The following is a 15,602-nucleotide window of genomic DNA, read 5'->3' on the forward strand; positions in this document are numbered from 1 at the left end:
CCTTGGCTGGTAATCCAAGCCTACAACTGGCTGTAGCATACTCTGCTTTTTGTGAAAAGATGATACTGGGACGAGGACCTGTACATGGGGGTTGGCTTGAGGGGGGGGGGGGAGGGAGGGGGGGGGAATCCCCTTCAGGATTTGCAGCCAATTGTCAAAATGTTTGAAAGAAACCCTTAGCTACAAGAATGTTGTTTTGAGCAAATGGCTCGAATTCATTTCACCCTTGTGTATTGCACTACATGGGAAGGCTCACATGGAATACTTCCTGGGTGGAAGGTGCTGAAAAGCGGGTGACCTGGGAAAGGTGAGATCGACCCTTTCTTGTTTAAAGGAGAGGCAGGGGTGGGGGGAGTAAGCAAGGTGGGACATTTATTGCCATAAAAATGGGGGTAGGGAGTGTCCATTTTTACTGGCCTCCTCCCTTATATCTGCAACTGATGCTGAAATTTTGTACATTCTATCTTTCCCAATATAAAACAGCATATTCAGGTTGATCCTTTAATGGTCTCAGTTGTCACGGTTGATTGATAGCTTTGCGAGGCAAAATGACAGACGTTGCTACGCGGAAATGACAATGTTCTGTCTGGGAAAAAGCATGTCACTTGTCCAGCGACTACTACTAGATGAGGAATTTGTGTCTTGGATCTTATTTATCTTCAATTGCCATTATAACATCCAAGACACGTAGGAATACCTCTTCTAGTAATAGTCGCTGGAGGAATGACATGCTTTTTCTTAGAATGTTGTCATTCCCACCCGGGGGGGGGGGGGGGGCACTGCCATATATGAGCTATATAGGTATGTGCCGCTGTGAAGGGTATGGTTTTCAAGCAGTTTAGTCTGGGATAGGGTATAGAAATCAGAGAGTTTTTCAATATGGTGTCATTTCCCGCGAAACTGATCGGTGTATGATGAATTATATCCAGAATAGGAATAGAAACTGGAAAGAGAAAGAGGCTTACCTAAATGTAAATAAAATCATCATGGCATCTTTGTTGGCAGATAGTTTTATATTAAAACACTGATAGTGATACAGTTCTAAAAAATGCAAGTCTGGGATAGGGTAGGGATTTTCGGTGTCTAGTCTAGTATAGGGTTGCAAAATCAGCTTAACATGGTCTGGTATAGGGTGAGGGTTTCAAATTCCTAGCGGCACACCCCCACCCAAAAATATATAGGGTGCCCCCCCGGGATTCCCACCTAGCAACGTCCGTCTCTTTGCCTCGCAAGGCAATTAATCATCCATGACAACGAATGAGACAACTGAAACTGTTAAACGCTCAACCTGAATCTGCTCTAAATAATTCTTAAAGGTTACCGTATGACTGCTGGCAACTTGACTAGGCATTGACGGTCAACATGTAAAGACTACAGAATAATAACAAGTTATTCATTTTGACCATAATTTAATGGTTTTAGTTGCTAAAGAAAACAAACTTAGCTTGATACAGACATTTCAGTAACAGTCGATCTCTAAGGCAACACAAAATTGTTCAGGTCATAAATTACAATAAATCGCTTTTGACATTTCTACTTTGTTAAATTAAATACTGCTTTTAAAATACAGCTCTGCATCATCATGTTATGTATCTATTGTTGGTAATTTCAACATTTTACATATTACTGTACACATTGCCATCTATCTACAAAAATATTCTATATTCTATGCACTAATGGCAGTGATTTGGTGGAAAAATCCCACAGAATATTAATTTTAACATGAACAGCTAAAACAATGGGGAGACCATTTCAATTTGCATGTTTTGCAAACTGCTAGTATCCCAGTGAGTAGAATACCTCCTGTCAAGTGCTTATTATTTTTGTTCTCTCAAGACATTTCCGAGAATTGACTTTCACAAAATCTATATTGACGAGGCTCTACAGAAATCTGTGTTGGATTGGTTAATACTTGGACATGAAAATTTAAACCATTTATCCACAACTAATCAAATACTTCTCAGATCTCTGTATAGCTACACCATCTGCAGAAATTCCTTAAGCCAATTTTTGGACCTCGGCCAATTGAGAACTGAGCAAGTGACGGCAGGCATACACTGTAGATCTGTTAACAAGGTACCATAGACAAATTGGGTCATCTGGGTAAATGGCATGAATTGATTACCAAGTATTTTAACACAGGCACATTGGAACCTTCTTATGTTACATAAAAAGTTCAAGTACTGCCACAATCTAAAAGTATTTTCTAAATCATATAAAACAAATTAAGATCTGCTACTAAAAATTATTGAAAGTAATTAGCTTTTGCCTCAGATAAATTCTTTGAATTTATAATTAACATAATACCATTTCAAAATAACTTCAAGATGGACTTTTACGTGTATCTAAAAAAGCTTGAATCAAAATTAATTTTTTTATTAACACAAGGAAAGATTTCTCTCAAATTGATGCTAAAAAGGATTCAGAAGAAATTTGAGGGAAAAAGAAATTACGCAACTTATTAAATAAAATTCTGTTGCCAGAACATACAAGTAGTTGGGTTGACTGGCATGCACTATAGACAGTCCTCAAATTACAGGTGATAAAATCGTTCGGGCTGGTCAGGTGTTATATTATGGGATTTTTTAATCTATATTGCTTTGTGTATGTGTCATCAATTTGGGCAAAATGTGGAATTCTTTTACCTTTCCAGCCCTGGCAAGTAATTATCAATAAATTTTTACAAATTCTGACTTTTTCATGCCTGATGAGAACCCTGCTCAATCCAGGCTGATAGTTGCTTGGGTGCAGGGCAAATAATTATTACTCTATTATATGAACTCTGTGTTAAAAAGGTATGAACTCTGGCAATTAGCTATTTTATGGCACTATTGTTCAGTTTTCTTCTTCTATTTAGCAAAAAAAAGTTACAATCAGTAACTATCAGACCATGTTTAAATTGGTCCTTTGAATCAACAACAAGTTCTTATTTCTCGGCTTTATTTATTGCAGTTTTCAGTGAAATGCAAACTCTGAAGTTCAAATCCAATGAATGCGTTTTTCGCTGCCACCAATCATAATTATGGCCACAGCTAATGAGCCTTGAAAAACAGAAACAAACAAAATGGATCAAAATCTAGCAATCATAACTGACAGACATGACCTTTTGACCCAGTTGAAGTGAACTTCTGCTTCAAAAAGCAAAAATGCGTAAACCATTCATTGAGGATTAAATGTCAGAGTTTGCAAATCACTGAAAACCTCAATACTAGTGTTAAGATTTATCTAGATTTTCAATTAGAAAAAGTTTCCAAATAGTTTGTACCCCAATGAGCCCCAAGTTGTCAATATATAAATTGTCCCTACTTTTTTGGGATATTATTCTTTTTCTCACAATAGTGATATGAGACATACAGTTGCAACACACACAGTTTTTTGTTTTTCACTGTTTTTAACATCTTCTGGACAAATTTCTGTTGGATACTGGTTGATTTAACCAATCAAAAATCATCTTAGAAACTTAAGTGGGTTATTAACATGCCAGCAGCATGTTACCATAGCAACTCTCACCCAACAACAATCTTGATTGGCCAGCTAAATAAAACTTGGCAAAATGATAAAAAAGTCCAAGATTGATAGAAATATTGGCAAGTCACAACAATATGTCACACCACTATATTGTATGACAACTTTGCTTCGATATTCTTTGCAGCCTGTATAATATCTTGGGAAATTCTATATTCAGCATTCCTTGGGGCTCAAAAGGTTAAGACTTTGTAACTTCCTTTGAACTGCATATCGATACGGTTTAAATTGTGAATCCTACCTGCATAGGTAGTTTGTCTTGACCATGTTGACATGGAAGATATTTAAAGCTGCTACAGAACACTTCAATTTGTAAATTACAGTAGAATTCGATTTTCTTGAAACACTGAGTTTCTTGATTTCTCGAGGCAATTTTCACTTCCCTCGAACAGAACTTTTTTGTAGTTTTACCCCAGATTTCTCAAAACAATTTTTGTTTCCCTGGTAGTTTTCAAGAGAATTCGGAATTCTACTGTATTTTCAACAGAACCTGACTAATTATCTAACAGCTCACTCAAGTTCAGTATCAAATTCAGAAATGTTTCAGTTTGAAAGCAAGACCATCTTTTACAGTTTATTTTTTGCAAATGCATCTCACCATTTTTCAACTTAAGTGCTTGATGAACACACTCAGAGCTTCCTTGTCCCTTGAGAAAATTCACGCAGGATTTTCCTTGCCATTGCAAAATTATTCTCTGCCACGATGAGCGCCCGCGTGATCTCCTCTCGAGTGTAACCTTGTGCTTGAAGAATTGTAAAATCTTCTTCATAAAACTGCATGTTGTCACTGTTTGGATCTTCGTCTGGGCATCTGGAACGGTGCGGCCTGTGATCATCTTGCGCCTCTAACTTACTTGGATCAAAGCCCTGTGAACCATATGTCGGATTGCTGTAGCTTTTTGCTTCTGCTCCTGCCCAGCTGTTGCGAGAAATAAGCGCTGGACGCGAAGTTCTATTGTGGTGTAAGTTTGAGGTAGAATTCCTGTTGGATTCAAAGTCATTATTTTGGGCGACAGTCCTACCACTGCTTCTCTGAACATTAGAATATGTAGCATCATCAAGCACGTCATCAGTGGATCTTGCCTTGGTGAAGGTCCTCCCAGGTGGAGGATTTTTGTCTCTATTAACATGACCCCTGCGTGGTGCCCCAGAATTATAGCTTTGTGAGCGCGCTGGCGGTGGCAGCGCCACAACCAGTGGACCCTTCGCAAAATCGTCATCAAACTGAGAAGCTTTTGATTTACCACCTGTTACAAATGGGTCATCAGCAAAAGGGTCTGCAACTGATTGCAAGTTACTCGCGTTGCCCTCTAACCCATTCTCTTTAATGGTTCTTTTATCCTGCAAACGTCCTCTGTCTGAGAGAATGGGAAGAGGAAAATCATACGAGCTTGCTTCTTCATCTGGACAAATTTCAGCGAACATGTTTTCATTTGCCCTGCTTTCTTCCCTGTTGTCGGTCTCAGGACTGTCTGGTTGAGGGTAAGCTAGTTGCGCATAGTTTGTTTTATTTGACTGGTGTGCACTGTAAGGCTCGTGCACCACATTTGCGGTATCAATGTCTGCATATCCAAGCGTGTCCCTTTTGTTGCTTTCATGCTTAGCGCCATTTTTATTCTCTTTATTTTCCAAGCTACCACCCCGGTGTTTGTATCTTCTTTCAGGTACTGCAGGGGGGCTGTCCTCATCTGAGTTTGCCGGGGGTGGAGGAGGTCGTCCTTTGCGCAACTGCGCAGGAGAGTTCTGTGGTGACCCACATGGAGAGGCATGTGGTGAAGAATGCGGCGAGACATTCGGAGATGCAAAAGGCGAACTTCTTGGTGAGTTTCTAGGAGAGTTCCATGGGGAATTTCGCGGTGACGACCTTGCGGGCCTAGGAGAGCCAAACGGTGATGCGTGTGTGACTATAAGGGTTGGCGAGGTGGGTGACTGTGGGTTAAGCAGGTGGTTTCGCCTCTGAGGCAAGGGAGGGGGAGCATCTTCTGAAGACCTGGAATGCCCATTGTTCTCCTGCTGTAAATGCGGATAGGATCCACTTTGTTGAGAAGTAAATACTCTAGAATCTGTTATGGGCACCCACTGACTTGGATCCTGGGAAGAATATGATCATTTAATAATAGTTAGTTTCACGGGAACATGGATGGATGGAAAACAACAAACAACAACAACTTTATTAATGTGTCAGTACAATTCTAGCCGAGTGAAACACTCTCTACTAATAGGGGACACAAAATAATAAAAAGACTTAAAATTGATATTTACAATAAAACAGACTAAAATTTAACTATGCTATTTACAAATAATTTCAATAACAATTTTAAAATAAGTTAATTCGTATTTAAAATAAATCATGTTCTACATAAAACGCAGTTGTCACATCCATGTTCAATTTTCAGTGAAAGGTTAGTTAAAGTGATCTAAAGTGAAAATGTTGGATGGACAGAAGAAAAACTTCTATAAACACATATAGGTACTGCAGGATATTTGATACTGCAGGATATGGTTCATAGATTGTTGAAAAGTTTTGAGTGTTAAATTACACATTTGCCATGAAGTATTTATACCTATTTTAGGGCCGATTTACACTGTACATCTTTCTCACATGCTACAAGCTTACCACAGGCCTACAACATGACTTAGGACCATGTGTGATAGGTTGATTTATACGACACAATTCGTGTTGTAGTCATGGCATAAGCGTGTTGTATGCGAAAATTGTAGGCAAAATCGTGCCATCTAATTTGCCCCTTAAACTGTCCCAGAAATTCAAAATAACAGTACTATGAAAATCGCCAAACTGTGGGGTAGGCCCAAATTTTTATGTTGCTGCCCCGCCCAGTTTCTTCTACTGAGCCGCGACTTCCCTCTGTAAATTCCAACCGTCGCCTTGTTGTGTATAATTAACAGCTCGCTGATTACATCGATCATGATCGTCGTTAAATAAAGCGCCGAATAAACGGTCGGTAGAAGAGAAACTCAATAAAAGCTCATTTAAACGAAGTGCTTGCCATTTTCGTTAAGTGGTTGTGTTGAGATTTGGCGATACCGTATTTTCTCGATTAAACGCCCCCGGCGTTCTTTTCAAACTTGGCCCTATAGGGCCGGCGTTTATTTGAATTCAGGAGTTTTTTCAAGCCCTATGTTTCTAAGAAATGATTTTTATTCATTATTTTTGACAGCTATATAATTAGACATTATTTTTAAAGCATATTCAACCTTTAATAATTGTCTAAGGGGTTGATTTTCAAATACAACTTGGAGACCCGGCGTTTATTCGGGGCCCGGCGTTTAATCGAGAAAATACGGTATTTCTATGTTTTGGTGCAAAAAAATGTTTTAACTAAGATTATTTTTCAAGTGAAGTTCAAACAAATGACTGTAAACAACAGTGTTGGCAAGGAGGCGCAGCATGTGAGCCACAGGAATTTCTGGAATTTGTCAATGAAAGTGGGTGGGGCAGCAATATAAAAATTCCTGCCCGTTCCACAGTTTGGTGATTTTCGAAGTATCGATTTTTTTATTTCCTACCTCCATTATTTCATCTTCCTCAAAGTCAAGGTGGTTGACATTCTCTTGGCTGTCGGCAGAGGTACTTGGTGACAGATCCTGTTCATGATGATGTGGCTCAAATGGATCAACAACAATGGTCTGCATATCTTTGATTTCAGAACGGCAAAACGGGCACCCCTCACCACCGGTCTCCTGCCACTGTTCCAAGCATAAGTGGCACATTAAATGACCACATGGCTCCAAGCGTGTATCTTTGTTATTCTCTGCACAAATCTTGCAAAGCTGAAAAGTGGAGCCCATCTCGCAGTATAGCTCGTACTGTTCCTCGGTTACCGTGACATGCTCATCAGGAGGTGTGATCAGGTGATGGCTAACATCGGGGTTGGTCGCTTTTCCATCTGGGTAGAGGTAGCTGTGTAAAAATTAAAAATTATCCAGTTGTTAAATGTTATTTTTCACTGATAACCTTTTTAATGAAACAATCATCTTTGAGTGCCGGGGAAGGGGGGAACCCCAAAAGGGGGGGGTTGTCTCACTTAGGGGTGTAAATCTTAGCTGACCAATTATTTCTAGAAGTCACTTTCTCATTTACGGTTGCAAACAAAGGAGGGCAAGTTGGAAGATATATTTTCCATTGTGTCACTGACACAATCCCTTAATTAAAAATCTATTGTGTCACTGACTGAAAAATCATCATTATCATGAATTGGTCTGTTTGCCATAAAACATAGTGCTTAAAGCTCTTTATGATTGAAGTGAAGTAACAAAGATACTTACTAGCCCTCCCTTGCTCCATCTAGTAACGCCTGACACAACGATTTGTTCTGAGGAATGGTTTGAAGAATTGTGTGCTCTGGTGTAACATAACCTATAGCCCATTGGCCAAGTCTTGTACAGCTCAATCTGAAGATATAACTGTAAAAAGACAAACAACACAGTCTGAGTTTTTTAAAAAAAAACCTACAGCAAAAGGAACAAGTATTTTCAAATAAGGATACGAACTACAGTCAAAATTCCCAAGTGGACACTTTTGGGACCTTAAAAGTAGTCAAAAAGGTAGTGTTTGTAATGTGACTGGGACCACGATTAAAGGTTTAGATTCTAGATTTTAGATTCTAGCCTGCAGAGCTGGCGGGATTAATGGGGTGCAAGTGAAATCACTGGCAAAGCCGCAAATGAAATTCCAAATGCCCTTTTAGCTTTGCCGCTTGAGTTGACCCAGAAAAAGAAAAGCGCTCGGTCATGAAATACAATGAATCGAGACTGAATTGGCCTAGCCCCACTCCCATAACTAAATTTCTAACAAATTGATAAATGAGGTGGCCTTCCCTATAAGCCTGGTGGTTTCTTGGAGGTCTTCTCACCTTACAGTCGAATCCCGATAACTCCAACCCTCAAGGGAAGTCGAAAAAGGTTCGAGATATCGGGAGTTCGAGTTATCGAGGGTAAAATTAGTAAGAAAATGACCTGAAGGGGAATCGAAAAAAGGTTCGAGTTAGCAGGAGTTCGAGTTACTGAGGGTTCAAGTTATCGGGATTCAACTGTACTTCTGTTATATCTCAATATTAAAATGGCTAATAAAATGATGATGATCATGATGATGATGAAACAAGCTATTTAAATTCCGACACAACTAACCTTCCTGGTTTGTCCATATGTTTACTAAGCCTAGCTTTAACTTCATCATAAGTCATAAATGCACAATAACCAGGGTGCGTCACAGCAAGAAGATTCCAGTTTTGAAGCAGATGCGACCATGGTTGAAACAACCTTGTGAAAACATCATACTCAAATATGGATATGTGGTCATTACACGTCAAATCTATTGTCGACTTCAAGGCCATTGCCTCCAAACCAGAGCTGATATGGTGCACAGTCTGAAGAGTTTGGCGAAATTGCTTCCACGACACTGTTGTTTTCCTTAAGAGAAGTTAGAAACCTCCATTTCAGTATAGCAAAATCTAATAAGCTTCAGGATATATATAGGTTATTGACCAAGAGTGAGGTCGAGATGGCAGGATATTGGCCAGGTTCTTTTTTCCGTGTTTACAAGCTTAGTCAATAAAGGATTTATAATATGGGCAATTTAAAAACTGAAATGACTGCGTGAAAATACCTTATTACATCATCATGACATATTTTTTTTACTTTTTATGTGTCTCTTAGGAATTTCTTATACATTTATAATCCTACCTAATTTTAATCATTTTTGACTTAATAATGTTGTTAAGCAAACGTCAAAACATTGTCGTCTTTTTAAAAACTTTTAAAATAAGATGGTTTTAAATGTTTCTATTTTATCGCAATGTTTTAAATAGCCAAATTGAAATGACTTTCTTTATTGTAACCTGAAAGAAGGCAGTTCAAGGCGTGAACAACTGCGCAAACTTGCAGTGGTAAGTGCACAAGACTCTAGATCAAGAGTTCAGGTTCATTCCACTGCTAGCTGGGGTCATTGCTTTGTGTTATTGGGAAAGATGCTTTACTTGATTGGAATTGCCTGATATTTTGATATCTGTCTACAATCAATTTCATGTGCCGAGGTAGAAATATATCGCAACCTTTATTTAATTATAATCAATGTTCTGAATACACATTATAGCAATGGTTTAAATCACTTATGAAAGCCACCTAAATTGTTTTTGGGAACCAAAAATCTTTTTGAGAAATCCCCATAATTTATTCAAACCACTGCTTGTTTTTAACACTGAACAGTAACGTTAATACTTCCTTTTCCCATGTTGTACTTTAATCTGCGATGACAAATATATAGCTCGACCTCATAAATAACTCATTTCACTCCCAAAATATTTTTATTCATGTTCACTTGGTTATTATTATAGCTTCAGTCGATGATTGGAACAAAAGATTTCTTTAAATAGCTCCAACAGAAAAAACAAATTTCCTTCATGGTTTTAAAGAAAGAAGGAAATTGAAACACTTCCCATCCGGTTTAGGGTTAAAAAAACTTTTCTATGCAATTATATATACTTTCAACGTAATACACGGTATGGTGCAAATGTGAATATGTTAAGTAAAAATAATACCCAATGTTTACAATCCTAGTCGAACATAACCAAACAGACAAAACGGATATTTTCAAAGCTGTAATTTAAGGTGTGATGTTAACTAGTTTTTCTCTTGTTGAATACATCAGGCATAATAATTTGTGCTAGAAATTTTTCGTGTTTTAACACTAAAAATCTTAGCGAAAACATTTAATAATCATCGTAATATTTATAAAGTACAGAGCTGAAATTAAAATGCACAATGAAGGTCTTCATTTTACACGAAAAACAGAAATCCCATAAGTGTATTTTGGGTTCATTAACTTGCTTTCTCAGAAAGGAAGGCTTATTTTAATCAGAAAAATTTTTGCGCCTAAGCCGTGTATTATTCGTGATTCTTTATATCGAAGGAAACCCAACAAAAGACCATACAAACTGTACTTGCGAAGCACGCAATTATTTAATAAACGTTAATAATTTACTCTTCGCCTCCGAAAGGCCACAAAGAGGCCAATGCGTTTTTGAAATAAGGCAAATCAAGGCCTGACCACCCGCAAGGCAGGAGATTTAGAAACGCGATGAACCTTTCTTGTGAAATGACCTGTGTGAGCTTATGCGTTCACTGTGTACGTAACGACCATTCTCTGATCACTTTCGATTATCAAAACAATATATATGGCGAACAAAAAAAATTAACATAAAATAAACCTACCCGACTCCAAAATTCTTTCTCCAGAATTCAGCAGCATCGTATTTTGTGATCCTGAAGCCATCACCTATATAAGTTCCTTGAGGAAATATTGCCTTCACTTCGGCCAGCATGTGACTGAAGACTAAACTCAGTTTTGTCAAGCTTCGTCGATACGTCGAGTTTTCGTCGTACATTTTCTCTTTTCCCTCCTTGAAAAGCTTGATCGCCAGCTTCGATTGCTTGAGGAGGTTCTCTATGTATATCCTAAAATACTCACAGTCGTTCAAAATGTGCATCCTATCTTCGTACTTCGAGATAATTAACTTCAAATGTTGGTAGGTGTCGGGTAGAATGTCTAGGATATATGGAGGGCTGTTCTTGAGATTTAGCCGCTGGTTTTGGCAATGCTTTACCACTTTGTCCATTAGCTTCCATGTTTTTTCGATGGTTTTTCTGTCGATCTGCAAACGTGGAGTTACAGCATGAGCTAAAGCGTCTTGTAGACGTGTAAAGAAGCGTGTACTTCGACTGGGAGGACCATTGACGGCCATTTTGAGCCAGTCGCTCGACAATTTCCGTGTTCGACGGTGTCGCTGGTCACGTGGTTGCAGCATACAGCCAATCATCACGTTCGATAGTTCTGTATGTGCGATAATTCCTCGAATCTAACGTTTTCGTCAAATATTTAGATTACTTCGGTGCTTCCAGGTGCTCTTTGTGAATTTTGCGTGTCAAAAGCAACAGATGAAGTCGTTCAGTCTGGCTTCTTCGCGCATCCACTTTTGCTAGTCCGAATATCCGATCGCAAAATGAATTAATAGAATGCTTCCAAGAAAGTTGATCCTCTTTGAGCAGACTGTTTCCGGCCCGGGGCTATGTACTTCTGACTATACGCCTCTTTAGTTGGTGATGACGTAGATGTCTGTTCAGTTCCGTGCTTCCTTTGAAAAGTAAAACAGTTCCAGAACAGTAAGTTTTTTTCGTGAAGAAATGACACTTGAGAAAGAAAGCAGGTTTTCTTGGTTTAAAATCTTGTAAATTTCTACGGACTACTGCATAAAATCATCATGGCCATACTGAAATTGTTTGAGTGTGAGATTGATGAAGTACCTCTGACCTATGAATTCCACTCTCATATGCTCTTGAGAATATTTTAAACAACAGTTGAAAGAAATGGCATTAAATTACTTAATTAACAACCGAGGGTGTTAAAACCGCGACGCAGTCACGGCCACAGACTGTGTTTCAGGGAAAAAAATTCCCACTCAGATCAGGTGGAACTTTGATAGCGTTGTCGGCCTAATTTGGAAAATAGTGAATATATCAAAATTCATATGGCCAAATTGTTAAGTGGTTAAACATATCATAACTTACCTCTGTGGAATTCGATTTTTGAGTGGATGAGCCGATAAAGTGATCCCTTGTATTAAAATCGTGTAAGGTGTACCGTGCGGGATGATGGCTTCTAGTTTTGCCTCATTCAAAGACTTTTACGATCCGAGAGACTCCATTTCGTTTGTAGGAGCACTGCGTGCGCGGGAAGGCAAAATGATTAGTGTACAATTAAAATTAGACGAAGTTACTTAAGGAGTGCCATGCAAATATTTATCAGACATTTTCTCGAACAAACCCATGTCAATACAGGGGTGTGTTTGCTGGTAAACTGATCGGTGTCGCGGGGACACGCCTCGCGAGAACACGCTACCCACGCATAACACTAGCACATACTTCAAGGTGCCATAATATCGGGAACAGCTGCTAAAAAAAAGCCTATCGTACTCTTGACGATATTGGCCATGTATATTTGCCGTTGTAAACGGCTATTTACATCCAACTTGCCGCGCATTTTACTAAGGGAAATAAACACCCCTTCACTGCCTTCGCGTGAAGAACTCTGAGTTATTTATGTTAAAATTAAAAGTTTGATAATTTTATAAGCTAACCTGAAGAGGTTAATCTACTAAGCTGAGCCTCTTATCGTATTCGTTTACGTATATTTTCGAGATAACGGTAATCGCTCTCTTTCGAAATGCAGTAGGAATTGCACTGGTGATAGTATTGCGCTACTGAAAAATGCATGCCAACGCGTTTAGTCATTCCCCAACTCAAGCAGAAAAAACATTGCAAATCTAAATTCAGAGTCCTTGCTAATGTTGGCAATCTTAGCTTTCAGTTTTCCACTTCGCGGTTTCTTCTCCGCTGAGGCCGATCAATAAAATGAAGGCATTTGAGTTTCAGGGAAATCGATCGTATTTTAAGTCTAGCTAGGGTATCAATAACCTTAAGGTTGCACCGTCAGTGTTCAAATTAAGTTTGAAACATCCAAGAATTTAGAAACACTCAAAACATGCATACTGTAGACAAAATACATAACCACCAATATTTTTCATTTTCCTTTCAGACAACGAACTACGTAGGTTGGGGGAAAAATGTGAAATCTCTAACGCGGGGACCCCAAATATTGGATCATAAAGTAAAGAGACGTGATCTTACTCATTTTTTAGTGTGTTTATTTGTTTGTACCTTACGTAAAATATACAAAGGCGAAATGAGCCTTCATCACGTACAAAAAGGAAATTATTTTACAGCTTTAATGCTAATTTATGAAGGTTGGAATTTCGATACTAACTTCTTGGAAGCGAAGTGCTAATTCAATGATCTCTCGTAAACATTCACGCGCAAAATATAATAAATAGTTTCCGAGAGAAAACACTCATCTAACACAAGAAAAGTTCACAAATGTTAAGCAGTTTTCAAAAACTGCTATTGAAAACTAGCTGACCTGCAGAAGTGTACAAAAACCACAAGAATGCATCTCCGTCATTGTGGGAAAAACTAAATTGCCTTGATACAAAAGGACAGGAAACGATGCTCGAATTCTTTTCAAGTGGACGTTAAGCACAAACACTCGACAAGATCGGTTCCAGTTTCAACACAGCGAAACGGACCGAAGTCTACCGACCATTGGGAAACCGTACAAATTGAGAGCGGTGAATAGAAGCGAATGAAGATGTTTAAACGTAAATGGAACCCGAACGAAAGACATCGGATGGGGGAGGTTTGGGGGGGAGGGGGAGGGGTGCGTACTCCCTTATAATGGATCGGTAGGTTTTGAGGTCGACTGTTTACAGTTCCTTTTCTATCGAAGTCCGGCGAACAGTTGGTGGGACAAAAGTGTGCAAACAACCGCCACACCTGTACAAATACATTTGCATGTGGAAACAAAATTTCGACCAAGGGATCAAGGCGTAAGGGGCGGTCAAGTTCGTTGAATTTATAAAAAGGTCGGTAGTACCTCGGTAGTCAAATCAGGGTTGTTTATGAAAGCATAGGTGTTGATCAAGGGATCCCTAATGTTTCCGTTGGTTTGTTATAACCATAAAAAATAAATTGTACAATTTTAGATATCCGGACAAAGTTTTTTGTCAATCTTCCGAAAATTGTTTTCTAATCCGCCGACAGAGATCGATCGATTTATAACATGAATTCTTCAATTGCCTAGATCCGCTCATAATTTGTGCGGTTGCCCGCGGCCTTGTTATGAATAGCGCGGGTGATTAGGGTGGGTTGATCTCTATCCGGGCTTTTCTGTTGGGAATCAGGCTATCAAAGAAACATTCCACCATACGCCTAGCCTGCAAAACATACAAAGAACCACAGATCAGAACTAGCAAGGCTACAAACATGATTACAGATGCAGAGTAATCTGAGAGATACCTAAGAGCTCTTTTTCGTGAGAGATACCGCAAAAAGCTCTTTCAAAAACGCCCATGCCTAATATTTAGATTTAGTTCAACTATAATACGATTTCTTCTTGCTATGTTGACCCTTGTGTACATGTATAACTTTTTGTAAATATTATTAATAGTAATAAAGAAAGGTTTGTTCAGAGTCTGTCCATGTAGACCTGTGTTTTATATCGTTATTCTTAGAGAGATTTTACATGCGTTTTTGATAAACGCACCAAAAATCTTTCTATAAAAAAACACTTCCAAACACTTCTTTACAAGCACAGCAATTTTAGAAACGCCAAATTCGTTTTCGTAATAAGCCACCTTCTCCCCCGAAAAAAAGGTTACCAAAAAAGGCTTTTGTACAAACCTAAGCCCAGGTTAATTTTTTCGGAATTTTAATGTTTATTGCTAACATATGATAGGTATCTTTCTAAGAGGGTTACTGATTGATTGAATAATCTTTTGTGCGTGCGCCTAGGGCACTAAAAGATTTGTCGATGACCACTGATTGTAAAGCTTGTACATGGCTTACAGCCAGTGAAAGTGTTATCAATCGAAAGAATTCCAGTCAGCAGTAGTTAAAGTAACGGTAAATAGATTTGTTGGGAGTTGTCGACTGTTGAACATTCTCGGAATATTCTGGCACAAACCTCTTTCAATGTTTTGCCCGCCAACATGTATTTCCCGGAATTTGCGGCTAAAGATCTCAGTTTCGGTGAGCTGCAATTGAAAACAGAGCGAGTTTAGTGGCGACAACTGAAGAGAAATTATCATCATTTTTTTAATTTAACCCGATTTCAGTCGGTAGGGTGGTACAAATATGCGCGAATCAAGAGCGAATTCCTTCCTTATTAGTCTCCCTGGCTACGCACGGCGAAAAAGACAATCAAGGGCAAGATTTCAGCTGAGAGTAACAGATTTGGCTATTTTCAAGTCTGTTGATTTTTTGGCTTGCCTGAAGGGCGAGTCAAAGTACAACGATTGACGATACTAGACACTACACCGTCTAAAATTAATTTATTATCCACCCTGATCTTTTAAACCGCAATTTTTTACTGAGACCGTGCTGATTTCTTTTGTTATCTGCGGTTAAGGAGACTTAAGGCGCTTTCCAAATTGTCAGAACTGGCCGGC

General features: G+C 38.8%; 3 protein-coding genes across 3 annotated transcripts in view; 1 reads left to right on the forward strand and 2 right to left on the reverse strand.

Moving 5' to 3' along the window:
- Window positions 1-1,389: 1,389 nt before the first annotated feature.
- On the reverse strand, window positions 1,390-12,275 carry LOC144663005 (uncharacterized). The gene is made up of 6 exons (XM_078523933.1): window positions 12,109-12,275; window positions 10,756-11,675; window positions 8,674-8,955; window positions 7,813-7,950; window positions 7,054-7,447; window positions 1,390-5,616 (listed from the first exon to the last, which is right to left on the reverse strand). The coding sequence occupies exons 2-6, from the start codon at window positions 11,358-11,360 to the stop codon at window positions 4,156-4,158; spliced, it is 2,880 nt and encodes a 959-aa protein (XP_078380059.1). The 5' UTR covers window positions 11,361-11,675; window positions 12,109-12,275; the 3' UTR covers window positions 1,390-4,155.
- A 952-nt stretch (window positions 12,276-13,227) lies between these two features.
- LOC144662988 (dynein axonemal assembly factor 8-like) overlaps window positions 13,228-15,602 on the reverse strand; it is a 38,071-nt gene continuing 35,696 nt past the window's right edge. The window contains exons 12-13 of the mRNA XM_078523910.1: window positions 15,119-15,188; window positions 13,228-14,369 (exon numbers count right to left, since the gene is read on the reverse strand). Of these exons, the coding sequence (XP_078380036.1) occupies window positions 14,292-14,369; window positions 15,119-15,188 (148 nt within the window). The 3' untranslated portion in view covers window positions 13,228-14,291. The remainder of the gene's footprint in view (window positions 14,370-15,118; window positions 15,189-15,602) is intronic.
- The window catches only part of LOC144663081 (uncharacterized), a 4,482-nt gene continuing 4,168 nt past the window's right edge, over window positions 15,289-15,602 (forward strand). The window contains exon 1 of the mRNA XM_078524017.1: window positions 15,289-15,440. Within this exon, the coding sequence (XP_078380143.1) occupies window positions 15,289-15,440 (152 nt within the window). The remainder of the gene's footprint in view (window positions 15,441-15,602) is intronic.

This window comes from Oculina patagonica, chromosome 8 (assembly GCF_052425735.1).
Source record: "Oculina patagonica isolate OP01 chromosome 8, crgOcupat, whole genome shotgun sequence".
NCBI classification, from domain to species: Eukaryota; Metazoa; Cnidaria; class Anthozoa; order Scleractinia; family Oculinidae; genus Oculina; species Oculina patagonica.